Genomic DNA, 14990 nt, shown 5'->3' on the forward strand with positions numbered 1-14990 from the left:
ATGAGCTTTTAGCAGCGAACTGCACAATGATGTACGTCAACTATCGTATGGAGGCAAATGCGTCTACATTCGTATTAATTTTTTGTTCGCTAACACATTGAATATGAACCCTCATGACTGTCACTCTGACACGATTTCTCCGAATAGAGTAGCATAGTAGATGTAGATGCTGCTTAAGTAGATGCTGCTTAAGTACATGCTGCGTAACGAAATTTTTCAGTCCCCGCCACTAAAGACGCTTCTCTCATAATTCAATCGCTGCCATTGACACCGCACCAATCGATCCGCGGACGCCCGCTGCCATGTTCCATCTTCTCGTCGTCATGTACCGATGCCTTCGCGCCGGCTGCCGTGCGGCCCAAATGGGTCTCTTTCGGCCGGGGTGAGATAGTTCACAAGGGCGCTCTCGTGGACAGCCGCTGCCATTCGGAGGTCTCCTCCCGGTGATCCGTCCTCCATTTTCAGCCAACTGTCGAGCAGCATCCGCTTGACCCGGCAGATGGCTCGGGATGAGATGTCCACAGGCTCTCAGTCTGAACTGTGGCTCATATGTATTGTGGAATTGGCATGCATAAGCTTCACCTGGCGGTACCCAGCACCACTCAAAATGTAGAATTCGGCGATTCTGCACATAACCTTACGCATTATGTAATTTGCTGTTATAAAATGTTCCTCAATCAAACCTCCAGTTCAATTTGTATTTGTCATTGACTTTTATTTGTGAGCGTTGACTTCTGTCACATGGCAGATACGCATAATTTACAAATACCGCTCATGACACTCTCAGTGGGCTTCCCAGCGTCGAAACGGCCCAGGGATCATCCCCTGCCCAGACTGGTGCTGCATGCTCGCTACTTCCGAACACACCCGCCAACTGCCAGCAGGCACTCGCCCTCACACCCAGCGAAATTTCTCACATGCCTCCTGCCGTGATTACACAAGAGACCTCTGCGCGACAGAAATGCTTCCCGGCTCAGCGCCAGCGTTGCAGACAGAAGAGCGAAGCCATGGGACACGCAGCCCGACAAAAACGCCCGAGTCAGCGGCCCCGGCGCCGACCACCGGCCGTGAGAGCCCGACAAACGCCCGAGTCAGCGGCCGCGGCGCCGGCCACCGGCCGTGAGAGGCCGACAAACGCCCGAGCCAGCGGTCCCCGCGCCGACCACCGGCCGTGAGAGCCCGACAAACGCCCGAGTCAGCGGCCCCGGCGCCAGCCACCGGCCGTGGGTGCCCGCCCTCGGCCGCCTCGCCGGCCACGTTGGCGGTGGGCCTGATGGGCAGATCGGCTTCGACAGCCGCCTGACTGGGAGAGATGCATCGGTAGTCTTCAGGTACAAACTAGTTCATTTCATTAGCTTCCAGGTGCAGGAAGCAGGCTTTCCAGCACGGACCACCACTTCTCATGCCACGTGCCGTATTGGACCTTCACGTGCAAGGAACCAGCACCACAGCGTTTGCCGAGCCGTCCATCATTGCCGCAGCTGCATCTACCACATCCGGGCGACCCCGCCGTCCTTGACCAACTCGCTGAGCGGCATGATCAACAGAAGAGCATTTACGCAAAAATGGCCAGCCCTGGAAGGTCCGATTTCGGTGGAGCAGCTCACGCAAGCAAGGTTACCGGACCCGGGACGCTCGAGCTCGATGGCGGCTGACCGGCTCCAGGAAGACTCACCAGCACCGGGGACCCCCAGCCGCGGCTGTAGACGGCTCGAGCCGGACGGACAGGCGCCCGCCCGACGCTGGTAAGCCCGCGCCGGTGCAACACTTACCAGCTCGAGGAAGTAGTAGCCGAAGGCGGACCCGAGCAGACCGATGAAGGCGGTCAGGCCGATCAGTGTGCCTCGCACGGGCGTGGGGAACAGCTCGATGATGAGCAGGCGGATCGAGATCAGGCACGACACCACGCAGTACTTGGCCATCAGCTTGATGGCCAAGTACACCGGGTACATGTCCACGCCGTCAGCTGTGGGAGGAGGAGCGCAGTCAGGTACGCCGCCAGTCTGCGGCCCATGCGCGGCTTGTTAGCCTGCGTCAGCCTGTGACCTACAGACTGAGGGGACGGTTACGCACACTGTGTCAGCCTATGCTCTACAGACGGGGGGACGGTTGCGCACACTGTGTCAGTCTGTGCTCTACAGACGGAGGGGGTGGTTACGCACACTGTGTGTCAGCCTGCGCTCCACAGACGGAGGGGGTGGTTACGCACACTGTGTGTCAGCCTGTGGTCCACAGACGGGGGGACGGTTGCGCACACTGTGTGTCAGCCTGTGCTCTACAGATGGAGGGGGTGGTTACGCACACTGTATGTCAACCTGCGCTCTACAGACGTGGGAGGGTGGTTACATCCGCAGTCAGCCTGTGACGGAGGAGGGCAATGACATACACTGTGTACCGGAACCCCCCTCTCCCCCCGTCAACTAATTCAGCTTGTGGGCGGAAGACAGTAGTCGCATACGATGGGAACTATCAGCCCACAGCTGACAGAGCGATTAAAACAGGTTGTCAAACATGCATAAAGCCCTCGGCGAGACGGTGTTGTGGACGGAGGAATGCGGTTTGATGCACTCGGCGTTAGTGCACAGCCAATTGTGAACAGAGGAGCTGGGCTGGATACCACAGGTGCACCGTATGCACTGAAATCGGCAGAGACAGAGCACGTGACTGCAGAGACACCAGGTGCATGTGAATGTCGACGGATAGAGGCAGAGGATTCGGAGAAATGCAGCGGTTGTCTGCCCATTGCATAAGCTCGCCGAGCAACCGCAGAGTAAGACGCACCGCAAACTTTTCTAGCATGCTACCCAAGAGAGACTTGTTAGGGCCCGGCGTAGATGACGCGGGTACACAACGGCCTTATGCACATCCAGCCACGTCCGAGCGGAGACAGCTGGAGAAGAAGGAAAATCGGCATGGACCACAATATTGGGAGGTCTCCCTGTTATATGCAAGGCGAAGGAGCTGCTGCAAAACAGTTATCGTCGCCTTCGAGTACGTCGTCGCCCACAAACCTGCCTCCACACCCGCCTTACTTTGTTACATAATGCTACCAGTTATTAAAACGACCCGTTTGTTGGACCCAAATAGGTTTATCAAAACGTCCCGTTACAATAAACCGTTTTGTACGCGGCCGACTTTTGGCAGCCTAAGATGCCGCGAATTCCATGCGGGATGGAGCTTCCTATACGTCAGTTGACACCCGCATAAGGTAGAAGATAGATACATTTAAAAACATTTTTCGCGTTCACGAGTTACCGGGCGGCCTCCACTGCCGTGAGCTGACCACGGCGGCGGCCCTGCGCACGACGCCCACGCCAGACGCCGCACGTCAGCCGCCGCACGCGTGCACGCGGTGACGCACGGGCACAGCCGTGCACGCGGATTAGGAGGCCCGGGACTGCGGAGATGGCACTTCCTGGAGCTCGGCGGCTCGGCCGGGCCAAGGGCTTAATAATATGTCGGGACAATGGACCGGCTGGAGCTGGCCGGCTTCTCGGTGGGGTCGAGGCCGCGAAATCCGAGGTCTCACGGTAGGTGCCGTGACCGCGGTGAAAGCCATTGGACTAGCCGGCGTGGTGACTGATTGAAGCCACTCTGGGGGGGGGGGGGGGGGGGGGGCAACAAAGGACTTTCAGCCGTCAGCGCTTGGTGCGAGCCCGAAAGAAATGTGAACGAAGATATTTTGCAAACGTTGTGAAATACTGCAGGAGATTTCAACAAATCAGCGTCGTAAAGCCCACTATAGATGATTCTAGCAAAGCAGCGTTGTGAAGCCTGATGTAGACAATTTCAACAAACGAATTGCGTAGCTTTCCCACGGCAGTTTGAGGTCATAAATTACAGCATCCAGCCCATCAATTCATGTTCCAAGTTTAACACGCGCTCGGGCGGGGGTCAAATTAACCCCCTCCCCGAAGGTTTTTTCAGAATGGTTTCCGAAAGGCGCGGCGCAGCCACGTCAAATTTTGCGCAGCTGTAGACAGTTGAATAGCGAATGGTTTGGCATCAAAATTTTAGATGCACCTTGTAAAGCCGCTGACCTATGGCAGGTCAAAGTTAGGCCATGGTTTCAGCGAAGTAAATTTCTAGGGAATCGTTCAATCTGTTGCAACAACGGAGTGCTAGACTAAGTCATACATCTCCGAGATGCTTTCTTAGGCAACACAAATATTGAATGAGCAAATTACGTTGACCTACAAGGTATACAGGTCAGACCAAGGCCGAAACCAACCTGCTTTATTACTCTGGGGCTTGCTGTATGGCGTAGTTTCTGGTGCTCATTTCGAATTTATTGATAGCAGGAACCGCAATATACATCTTCCATGGACTTCTTAGAGATCAGAATAGGTCATTGACCTGAATGATCCAGGTCAGCATTTTTTTACAAACATAATGTCTGGCGCAGTCTTTGTCGCTTATTCAAATGCAAAACCCAGCGCAGTCTTGCATGATCTTGGTCACCATGGCCTTCAAAAGGTCAAACAAGGTCACTGACCTCAGCTGATTATGTGACCTTTGCTTAGAAACAGCTATCTAGGTTCTGGGGGCACTTTGGAGACCAACCTGGAATTCGACCTTGTTTGACCTATTTGACCCGAAGGTCATAGCCTAGGAACCTTTAACCTTGACCTAAGTAAGTTAACGTGCAGGCCAATACACCCTGTAAATTTGATGTTTCTAGCTTTCTTAGTTCCTGAGATCTCAGGGGGTCAAATTGACCCCCACCTGAGCGAAGGGTATGTAGCCGGCCACCCGGGCGCGTATTAAGAAAAAAAGAAACAGCGTAAAACGTGTTTGCATCCGGCCGTGAGAATATGTCTTCGCGTGTAACAGCATGCCAGTTTGATGGACCGCAATCATGGTCAGCATGTTCCTGCCCACATAAGACAATTTCCATGCAACATAATTGTAAAAATATACCTTGCTCGCACAACATCTGAATTCTGTATTGTACACAAACATACGGCACAGCTGCGTAGACGAATCAAAAGGATCAATCCGATGTCAACATACTCAAACAGCCCACTCCCGAGAACCCGGAACAGGGCTTTCCTTGACACTCAAAATATCTCTCCACTCGCAAGAGGCTTCTGCATCTGCAACAGTCACACCAGCACGGCACGCCGGCGTATGGCGAACAGCGGTATGGCGTATGCAGGTATGGTCCAGATGAGGGTGGTTCCCTGTGCTGCACCAGCTGATAATGACGCGTCCCACTGGTTCCCTGTGCTGCACCAGCTGATTATGACGCGTCCATTGGTTCCCTGTGCTGCACCAGCTGATAATGACGCGTCCCATTGGTTCCCTGTGCTGCACCAGCTGATAATGACGCGTCCCAATGGCTCCATGTCCTGCACCAGCTGATAATGACGCGTCCCCACTGGCTCCGGCAGCCGGATCTCTCATTTCGCACCTACCGAGGGCCAAGGACCTTTCACAGCTTTGGTCATGTACATTTTTGGCGTCATTCCAGGCACGGCTTTGGTTGGATGGATTCTGCCGGCTTGGCAAAAATTCACTGATTCGTGACCGACGATCCTCCTGAACATTCGCGGAAGTCCTGAGTCATCACCAGTCAGAGCAGCGATGACGTTATACCACCCACGACAGGTGTGCCTTACGAGTAAGTGGTTGGTAGTGACAGTGAATAGCGCAAGTGGTAGGGGCGAAGTGAGATGCCTGCATGAGTGGGTGGCCTGATAGCGTTACGAGTAGACCACTGGTCACGTTTTAGCGGTGAGCGGGAGGCTCTATAGGTGTCAATAACGCCATCAGGTGGGTTCGAATCTCACTGGGGCCGCTCGTGTTTCCGACAGTGGGAAGCTTTCGCTACCGGAAGTAATGTCGTAACCTTTACCATAAGTCAAGACCGGCACCGCTTCAAAATCCAACGACTGTGGTAAAAGGACTTCGTAGTTACGTAAAATGCTTCCACGGCACGGGAGGGTCGTCCGAACAACAAGCTCTACGTAGCACATATAATGTTTCCAGCGATATTCGTGCATACGACCTATAATTATTACTTGCAACGAAAAACGCTGTATCGCTCAACCATTTCGTAAAGGAAAGAACCTTTAGAAAAATCGAGATGACTGAAAACAAAAATACAAAAGGATGGACAAAATGTATATCATTTCCACATTTCCGTCTCACCGTTTTACTTGCAGGCAATCGTCTGCAGGCAACGCCGCTATCTGCCGGCGACTATCTGCTGCTGGCTAGCCGCTGCAGCTGGCGACTATCTGCTGTTGACTATCCACTACAGCTGGCGACTGTCTGCTGCTGGCTATCCGCCACAGTTGGCGACGACAGTGCTCTTAGATGCTACACGCGTTGATAAATCGCCACTACTTATCATTGCTTCCTTGCAGATTAGGTCATTATAACCTACGACCATTAGCATGACATGAAATACGGCCGCCGACTTCAGCGTTCCCGCGAGACTTGCTAGCAGATGGAGAAACGACTCCGATAGCCGTGTGCCCGCGAACACCAGCCATCGGCAGATAATGCACTCATTCCTTAGCATGCGCAACTTACACCACAATATGTAAACAAAAGGAGACTGTCTAAGTTCATTTACCCCACTTCATTTGAGCTTGGAAATGACGAGTGATTTTAAACTGAATGAGAAAATGCTATGCCCGACGACACATCGTGATAATAACGGCTGCCGAGCCGACTGAACTTATTGGCCCAATTTGGACATGAACTAGTCCACCGGCCCGATAGGCGCGCCCGCAGTACACGGCCGCGTGCGGGACAGCATATACGCTGTGAGATGCTCTGAGATATTCAATGGCGAAGTCAGCACTGGTGTGTGCGCGGCAGTGAGGAGGGGGCTAAAACACAAAATATTCATCCTCTGATTGATGCATGAGCTTGACAGTACGCTGAAGAAAAATGAAAGTGGGGAAAATGATGAAGAATGCTTCGGGAAATTTGGTCAGTGCTCACCAGCTGCTTTTGCCTCTATCGGCTACAAATGTGCCGAAGACACACCTCCAGCAAGACCGTCGGGCAGTGTTCTAGCACAATATGCTGCCACCAACCACTGCGTCACGCGTCTTTCAACAAGGCCCGTAACCAGATCAATAAGATGAAGAAGGATGATTCTGGAAATATATCACGGATAACGCTATTGTTTCGCTGCGCCCCTCCCCGTCCCCCCCCCCCCCCCCTCCATCTCAGACGTCACTGCAAGTTCTCAGACATTTTTCATAAGCAGAAAATATGCTTCGGATGAAACTTGGTCTGATTTCCAGCTACTGTCGCGCAAACTTGGCGTCGCAGCCCGTCTTTATGTCCTACTGTACGAGGCCCCGCTCGTGGTCTCAAGACGAGCCTGATACTTTTGGAACGTTGGAGGTAAGTGTAACTTCATGCTTCCACAGATCTCCGAAGGTGCAAAATTATCAGTAAAATAACCCGTAAAATTAAGCCGAAGGCACGCCTCTGTCCTTCTCTCAGCATCGGCTGATGAAACCATGAGGCGGAGGGCGGGGGTAGCAGGGTCAGAGGAGCGAGACGGACGGGAGGCGGCCGGTATCGATCCAGGTACTTCCCAGCGGGGTCATGACCTGAGCTGCTCCCCTGATGACCAGTTCATCAGCCGCTGCCGAGGGCTGAGGTCGGCAGGCTTGATAGCGGCTAGTGATGAAGCCGTCTTTTTAAAACGCATGCTTGTTCTTGGTGATATGCATGCTGTTCGGGTGTCTGGGAACTAGAATCTAAATAATTGCGTGCTTGTTAACCAAAGCTGTAAAATGTGCTACATGGTGTGTTCATGCTTCAAAGACGAAGACAGTCTAAGCTTGTGGTCGGACAACACTCCTGACCTGTTCAGCTCCTGTACGGTTTGTTGTCGTGATTGTCTCAGCAGTACCTTGGTGTACACTAAGGCAAGCCCAATCTACGAAACAAGCCCGTCCAACTAGGTTATACCAAAACTGAAACACTCATGTTACCCTTCTGTTCTCTTGCACGCGCCACTGCCTTCCATACTGGCAAGGACTATGTCCACGTGGAGGATTCCTAATGGTTATGAAAGGAAACAACTCCCATGACATGCAACACAGCCATGCGTCGGGATATCCAACGGCCATGAATAGCTGGTATGCGCAACCAGCTGAGCATTTAACCCTTGGCTCATGCGGCGAACGCGCAATTTCCATGCATGCGGAAACTGGCTGACCATTGCCTCCAGCCGACCGCCATGGGAGCGATTGAAGGGGCTTTGACTAGTACGGCATCAGGCTGTTACGTATGTGCTGGCCTGGTTTTTAGCTGGATGAGAATGGTGTAAATGTCGAATGTGGATATTATGCTTTTATGCCTTACGTGTTTCATATCTCAGGAGACATAAACACCGTTGGAATACAAGCTGCTTTTATCCTGATGCAACACTAAGATTTCATGCATAGGTTTTCATTTTGTTTGCGAGGCTGCGGTGGGCCTGGAGACACGCCAGCAAATTAGCTTAGAATCAATAACTAGCGAGCGGACGACCTTGACAGCTGAGATTAAAAGATCGGTGCATTGCATAATGGCGAGGACGTCCCACTATCATAATGACGAGGACGTCCCATTGTCATAATGAGGAGGACATCCCACTATCATAATGGCGAGGACGTCCCTCTATCATAATGACGAGGACGTCCCACTATCATAATGACGAGGACGTCCCATTATCATAATGACGAGGGCGTCCCATTATTCGGCTTTACATATCCAACCAGCATAATGTAAGTCGCATTCGCATTCGGCAGAGCACTGCCTGTCAGTGGTGGATGCAGAGTCCAAAGAATAGGTGTGAAAGAGCATGATCGTGATAGTTGGCATGGCGATGCATTGCAAATCCGCCAGTTCTCCCCAAATATCTGCAGACGGTGCCGCTCATGCGGATTCGTGCATCCACCTCACATGTCCTGGGGTGCAAAAGATGCACTCGGGGTATAACACCGTCCTGCTACCATGTCATATTGTCGGTGGGCTCTCGTTGAACAGGTCGTTGCAACTAGTCAAACAAAACCGGCGGACTTGAGAGCGAAGGCCGGGGTTGAGTACCGGTTGAGTACGTGTCTTGGGATAAGACGTCCAGGTCCGTCAAAGAAGGTAAGCTGTCGTGCGGTGCTGTTAGGCGCATTTAGCTGATATCGGATTCTTCGCAATCCCAATGCTATGGATCACATTCCCAGGCGATTAACGGGACAGAGATGGAATGAACACGTCACCAGGGACAGTGCGAGAATTTTTTGCTTGGGTGGAGGTTGGGTGGGATGGGAGTTGGGGGGGATCACGGAGGGTGTCTGGGAGATCAAAAGTCGATTTTTTTTTCGTGTGACGCCATAGGCTATATATCGCCACATCAAACCTCGAGATTATGGGATACGCGCTCCGCCCCCCCCCCCCACCCCCCCCACCCCACCCCCCACTGGGCTATGACGTAACGACGCCCCCGACCAGCGCCTTGAATCGCTTGCAAGATGACTCAAGAAGCGGTCACAAGGCACGTGCTTCCTGCGCCAACAAAGAACGAAGGCGTCGAGTGTCAGTAGATGTGCGGATACGACTTGGGACAGTCCAAGGCCAAATCCCAATCAGCTGATGCGACCAGGCAGCGACCTCATTAGCATGCAAGGTATGTGAATCCTGTATGACATCGGTCCTTGCATACACGTAACTTGGTAGCTTCGGTTATACAACGTGAATCCAAAGCCTGGGGAAGCGCGCGACTCGTGCAAATGGCACGCGTTCTAGACGGTGAGTTGTGAGCTGTGTGATGTATGGGGATGTATCAGTGGTCACCAACTGATGCAAATTTGGTCAAAATCTCGCTAGGCGCAGCAGATGGTCATTCAGATCAATAGGCACATACGTAGAATATTAAAGGACACGACAGCAGCGTGACAAAATAGTGAGAAAAAGCGTGACTGATTTGGAGCTGGGATACCAGATTTCTGGTAATAGCCAAGTCGCGACTAGTGTCTAGGGAGCCGTCGACTGCTTGGCCATTCTACAAATTCATCGACTGACCATCTGGCTGACTGACTAATGCATCTCTTCTGCTAAGCCGAAGAAGTGGCTGGAATCCTGCTGACTGGATGTAAGAAGCGGTATTCAAGAGAAGCGGTCAGGATCGCTTTTGAAGATAACGCCTGTGTCCAAGTATCGCGCAGAGGTTGAGATCCTTACCTGGCGTGTAAGAAAAAAGTGGTTTTACCATTTGCATAATTTACCCCGAAGAAACGCTATCAGATCTCGGTATTATGCAAGGACCTAACGAGCTACAAGCTCAAGCACTTCTCTACTGATGAAATATCTGTCCGATATCACATTCCAACGCTTACATGCTTACGTGCCACTGATCACGACCTTACATCGCGAAAATTCCAGTATTCAGCGTAGCTGAAACGATGCCGTGAGCCATTGTAGCGGTCTACTCTCCGCCCGCTTCCAGCCAACCACGACGATGTTCTGCTAAGCGCTAGCAAATCAAACCATATACAGGGTCTCTAAGAGCCCAGTCTCGATCATCAACTTCTAAAACAGACAGTCACCTGGCGACCGACCAGTGCAAAGGCCCGCCGACAGCAGTCACCGGCGTGGAGGGGGGGGGGGGGGGGGCATCACGTGACCACGGGCATCAGCCCGCCGCGACCGGTTACCGGTTACCGGTTACCGGTTGGTGGCACACTTCGGCGGCCGGTGCGCACGGCGCCGTCATGTCATCAAATGCCGCGAACCGGCCTCCTGACAGCGTAAGCCAGCTCCGGTCACCGCCAGCGGCCGCAAGTGCCACATAAATCGTCCAGACGGAGAGCCACCGCAGCATCTTCAAACAATGTGCTGTCCGTCACAACCAGCCGTCACAGGAGTCAGGCGGAGGCATGGGCCACACGAGCCGCGCCACGACCCGCCGCGGGTGAGGCACCCAGCGACCGGCGGCAGGCCACCGGCCCTCCAAGGTCAACTATGGATTACCATAGCCAGAGCCGGTGGTTCCATCTCAGTGAGAGCCAGCAGTTGGGTCAGAAGGTGGGGGGGGGGGGGGGGGAGGGGGGGGGGGGGGGAGGGGTACGGTGGTGGGGTTCAGCGTCACGCACTGTCACGCTGATGGATTGCATGGTGCGTATGTTGCAAAAGCGGCTACATCGCACTATAAGTCACAGCAGAGAACACTCAGTCAAGGAATCTCACAGTAACGCATATGTTCACATGATAGCACAAATCCCACGGTAGTGGGCATTTCTTGTGCAACAGCGGTGCTGCAATCTTTGCAAAGTGACAGTCTCACAGCGACGCAAGTCACGGAGACGGTGGCGTACATTGACGGAAATCATTTCAAAGCAGCCAATATAACCACCGCAGTACCAACGCGTACGTTGCACGAAGCAAAGCAAAAATGGACACGCGAGCTGTGCGTCTGACGGTGGGGGACTTGGCACTGACGGCTGGTGACCTCGCGCGGGGCGCCTCGCTCTCCCGAACGGCAGCCGCCAACGCCACGTGTGACCGCGCGCCCCAGTGTGCCTCTCTGTGGAGGGCAGCCCCGGACCAGACCGGCGCCCATCAGCCACGCTTCAAGGGCCACGTCACGTCACGTCACGCCTGGTCATGCCACACCACGTTACGTCACGTCACGCCAAGTCACGTCACGACACGCCTGGTCACGCCACGTCACGACACGCCTGGTCACGCCACGTCACGTCACGTCACGCTGGGTCACGCCGGGTTACGTCACGTCATAATACGTCACGTCACGTCGCGTCACGCCTCTTCACGTTACACCGCGTCACGTCACGTCACGCCGCATTAGCGGCGGCTCGAGATGTAGGTGACTCGGAGCCGACGAAGCGTCTTGGCGCTTGCACACCTGCTCCCCGGGAGTCGTGCATGGCACGGAGAGGCACAAGACCCCGCTCTGCCGGAAGCCCCGTCCCGTGTATTTCGCGCGCCCAGCTTGGCGGACGGCCTGTACGGGTTTAAACGTCCAACTTATCTCCTCTCTTCCTGCGATAGCCTTTTTAAAGCCTTGGGTGTGCTGTCCCCTGCCGCGCAAACCTGCATCGAGGATTTCAAGCCTTCAAGATGCATATCTTCACAGGGGACGTAAAGCCGAGGGTTACTGGTATGCCCCGTCCGGTTTGGAACAAGACAGGACCGTGATGGGACGGGAGGCAGTACTTACGGGTCATATATGGACCGCGATGGAACAGGAGGCAGTACTTACGGGTCTTATACGGACAGGTGACGGAGAGAATGATGAATATCCCAGCTCCAATCAGAAAGTAAAAGATGGGCTTCTTTCTGCCGAATCTGCAACATAGAGAATGAGACTCAAGCAGGTGAAATGAAATCACCCGAACCGTGTGCTAGCTAAATATTTCACTGCCTAAATCAGGAAACACTTCTAGGTGCCACGTTTGGCATGATTGGCATGGCGCGAAGCTAATGTTTTCATGGGACATCGGCTGGAAGACAGGCACTGCATGGGAGAATTCCATTGGGATATCAGTCGAAGAGAGTAAAATGAGAACCATCAACCGTATCGTCCCGGTTCTCAACGGGCCTACCACGACATCGACGGCCGCGGTAATGACACTCGCCTGGCGAGCGTCGATTGAGAACGGCACAAGGAATGACGTCACCACAGGACAGCTGCCACGCTGCCACTTCACCTCTCAGGCGCCCGCGCTCGCACGCAACGCGACACGAGCACGCCGGCCGACGCGTGACATCCCAAGCTAAACGTTTACGCCTTGCTGCGGAACGGAGACGGAACGGAGAACGGAATCTGTCAAGTAGCGTCACCGTGCGCCGGACGCGCGGCTCATGACAGGAAACACGAGAGACCCGGCGTAGGGTCAAAGGTCCAGGGTCACATTGGCAGCAGCGCGAGCTCTGGCATGGTGAACATCGACGTTGAAAAGATGTCTGCATCGACGCGTCTGAATTGTGAAACGCCGGGGAGAGGTAGGAATCAAGTACAGATCTCGTCGGTCGGAAGGTCGTCTCATTGCGTGGAGAAGTCCAGCTGCGATAGTAGCTGGACTTCTCCACGCAATGATAGAAGTCCAGCTATATATATATATATATATATATATATATATATATATATATATATATATATATTCAGCTATATATATCACGCAGGATAGAAGTCCAGCTACGATAGCCCCGCCCGTATTTGTTATCTCAGCCGAGGGGCGACAGACGTGGTGTCGAGGTGAGCAAATAAACGGAGATAAATGATGATTTGATCTTAAGGACCCGTCGACAGCGTTGGTTATATGGCGCACATGTAATGCGAAAAAGGAGAGGAGATAATAGCCGTTTTCATAAACATGCGCTGCACGAAACTTTTCGCCATGTCAAAATCTTTTAGAAATCGTGCTATGTGCGGTACGTGCTTTCGCAGAAGCCGATGTGACATTTTTTGTAGCAAAGAGGTTGTTTTAGTTGCTTTAGGTAGACAAACGTGCGCTGTTTTGAAATAATTGCTCACCAATGCCAGCGATCATAAATATTTCAGCCCAATATCTCGACACAATAACATGCTTTTGCACTTACCATGCTGAATAGACTGAGATTGTTTACGTTCGTTCCAAGCTGACTGAAGAGAGCCATGCGCCTTAGCGCGGGCGCACGTCATCACGGCCGGAGGCCACAGTCTCTCGTGTGGAGCGGGACACGGGACCTCAGCCTGGCTGCCATTGGGCTGTGTCATTAGCTGGTCATCAGCATGGCTCAGGCCGCTGCATTGTGGTCACTGCAACGTTCACTGCCATCACTGTAGTCATAAGCGGAGTCTCATATAGATCATTCGTGAAAGTCAATATCAAAATTGGTTGGTTGTCATGCGGTTGGATTTGTGGCATGTGTGCGGGGGCTTGCTTTTCAATAGTTTTCAGTCATTAAAGTAATATACTGAAGGGCCTGGATTCAGCCAGCGGCTGTTTCAAAGGGACACAAAGCCCCGTCCATTGTCAAAGCTCCATATGCTATATAATGCGGCTCGCGACAGGCCCAGCAGCAGGCGGGTGGATTCCTGACAGGTCCGGCAGCAGGCGGGTGGATTCCTGACAGGCCCGACAGCAGGCAGGCGAATTCCTGATAGGTTCAGCAGCAGGCGGGTGGATTCCTGAAAGGTCCGGCAGCAGGCGGGTGGATTCCTGACAGGTCCGGCAGCAAGCGGGTGGATTCCTGACAGGCCCGACAGCAGGCAGGCGGATTCCTGATAGGTTCAGCGGCAGGCGGGTGGATTCCTGACAGGTCCGGCAGCAGGCGGATGGATTCCCACAGCTTGCGCAATTGCTAGCGGACCGACAGCCGGTTTGATGATCACAACGGAATTCTGTGGATGCAGGCACGAGCACATGCCGGTGGCACCTGCTTCGGCCAGCAGAATGGTGGCATGCCACGATGCCGTGTGCTTGGGTCGGCAGGTTTCGTGTCTTCGCACAAGCCGGCGAGCGGGGCCATGACGATTCAGGCCAGGTGTTCTGTGAGGTTCACATCGCATACTGCCCACGAGAGCGGACGCCCGGATAAGAGCACGTGGGTCTCGCCGGGCCCCTGTAGCCTGCACCCGCGCACGTGGGTCTCGCCAGGCCCCCCTCAGCCTGTGCACGTGGGTCTCGCCGGGCCCCGTAGCCTGCGCCCGTGCACATGGATCTAGCCGGGCTCCCGTAGCCTGTGCACGTGGGTCTCGGCGGGCCCCGTAGCCTGTGCACGTGCACGTGGATTTAGCCGGGCCCCCGGAGCCTGTGCACGTGCACGTGGGTCTCGCCGGGCCCCCGTAGCCTGCATGAGTCTCGCCGGGCCCCCGAAGCCTGCACCCGTGCGCCATGCAGATGGAGGTGAAAGGCTTGCACGAATGCGTGCGATGCTTGGTAAACTGTGCATGTATACACAGTTCACAAGCGTGCATGCTATGGTACGTCGGCGCTAAGTAGTTCTAATGAGACCCCTGATGGCATCATAGCTTC

General features: G+C 53.8%; 1 protein-coding gene across 1 annotated transcript in view; it reads right to left on the reverse strand.

The window, feature by feature from the left end:
• Positions 1-14990, reverse strand: part of LOC119095666 (organic cation transporter-like protein) — a 75474-nt gene that overhangs the window by 7718 nt on the left and 52766 nt on the right. Inside the window, exons 7-8 of the mRNA XM_037218524.1 lie at positions 12233-12318; positions 1773-1966 (exon numbers count right to left, since the gene is read on the reverse strand). Of these exons, the coding sequence (XP_037074419.1) occupies positions 1773-1966; positions 12233-12318 (280 nt within the window). The remainder of the gene's footprint in view (positions 1-1772; positions 1967-12232; positions 12319-14990) is intronic.

Source organism: Pollicipes pollicipes, unplaced genomic scaffold, assembly GCF_011947565.3.
Source record: "Pollicipes pollicipes isolate AB1234 unplaced genomic scaffold, Ppol_2.1 Scaffold_4219;HRSCAF=4965_pilon_pilon_pilon, whole genome shotgun sequence".
NCBI classification, from domain to species: domain Eukaryota; kingdom Metazoa; phylum Arthropoda; class Thecostraca; order Pollicipedomorpha; family Pollicipedidae; genus Pollicipes; species Pollicipes pollicipes.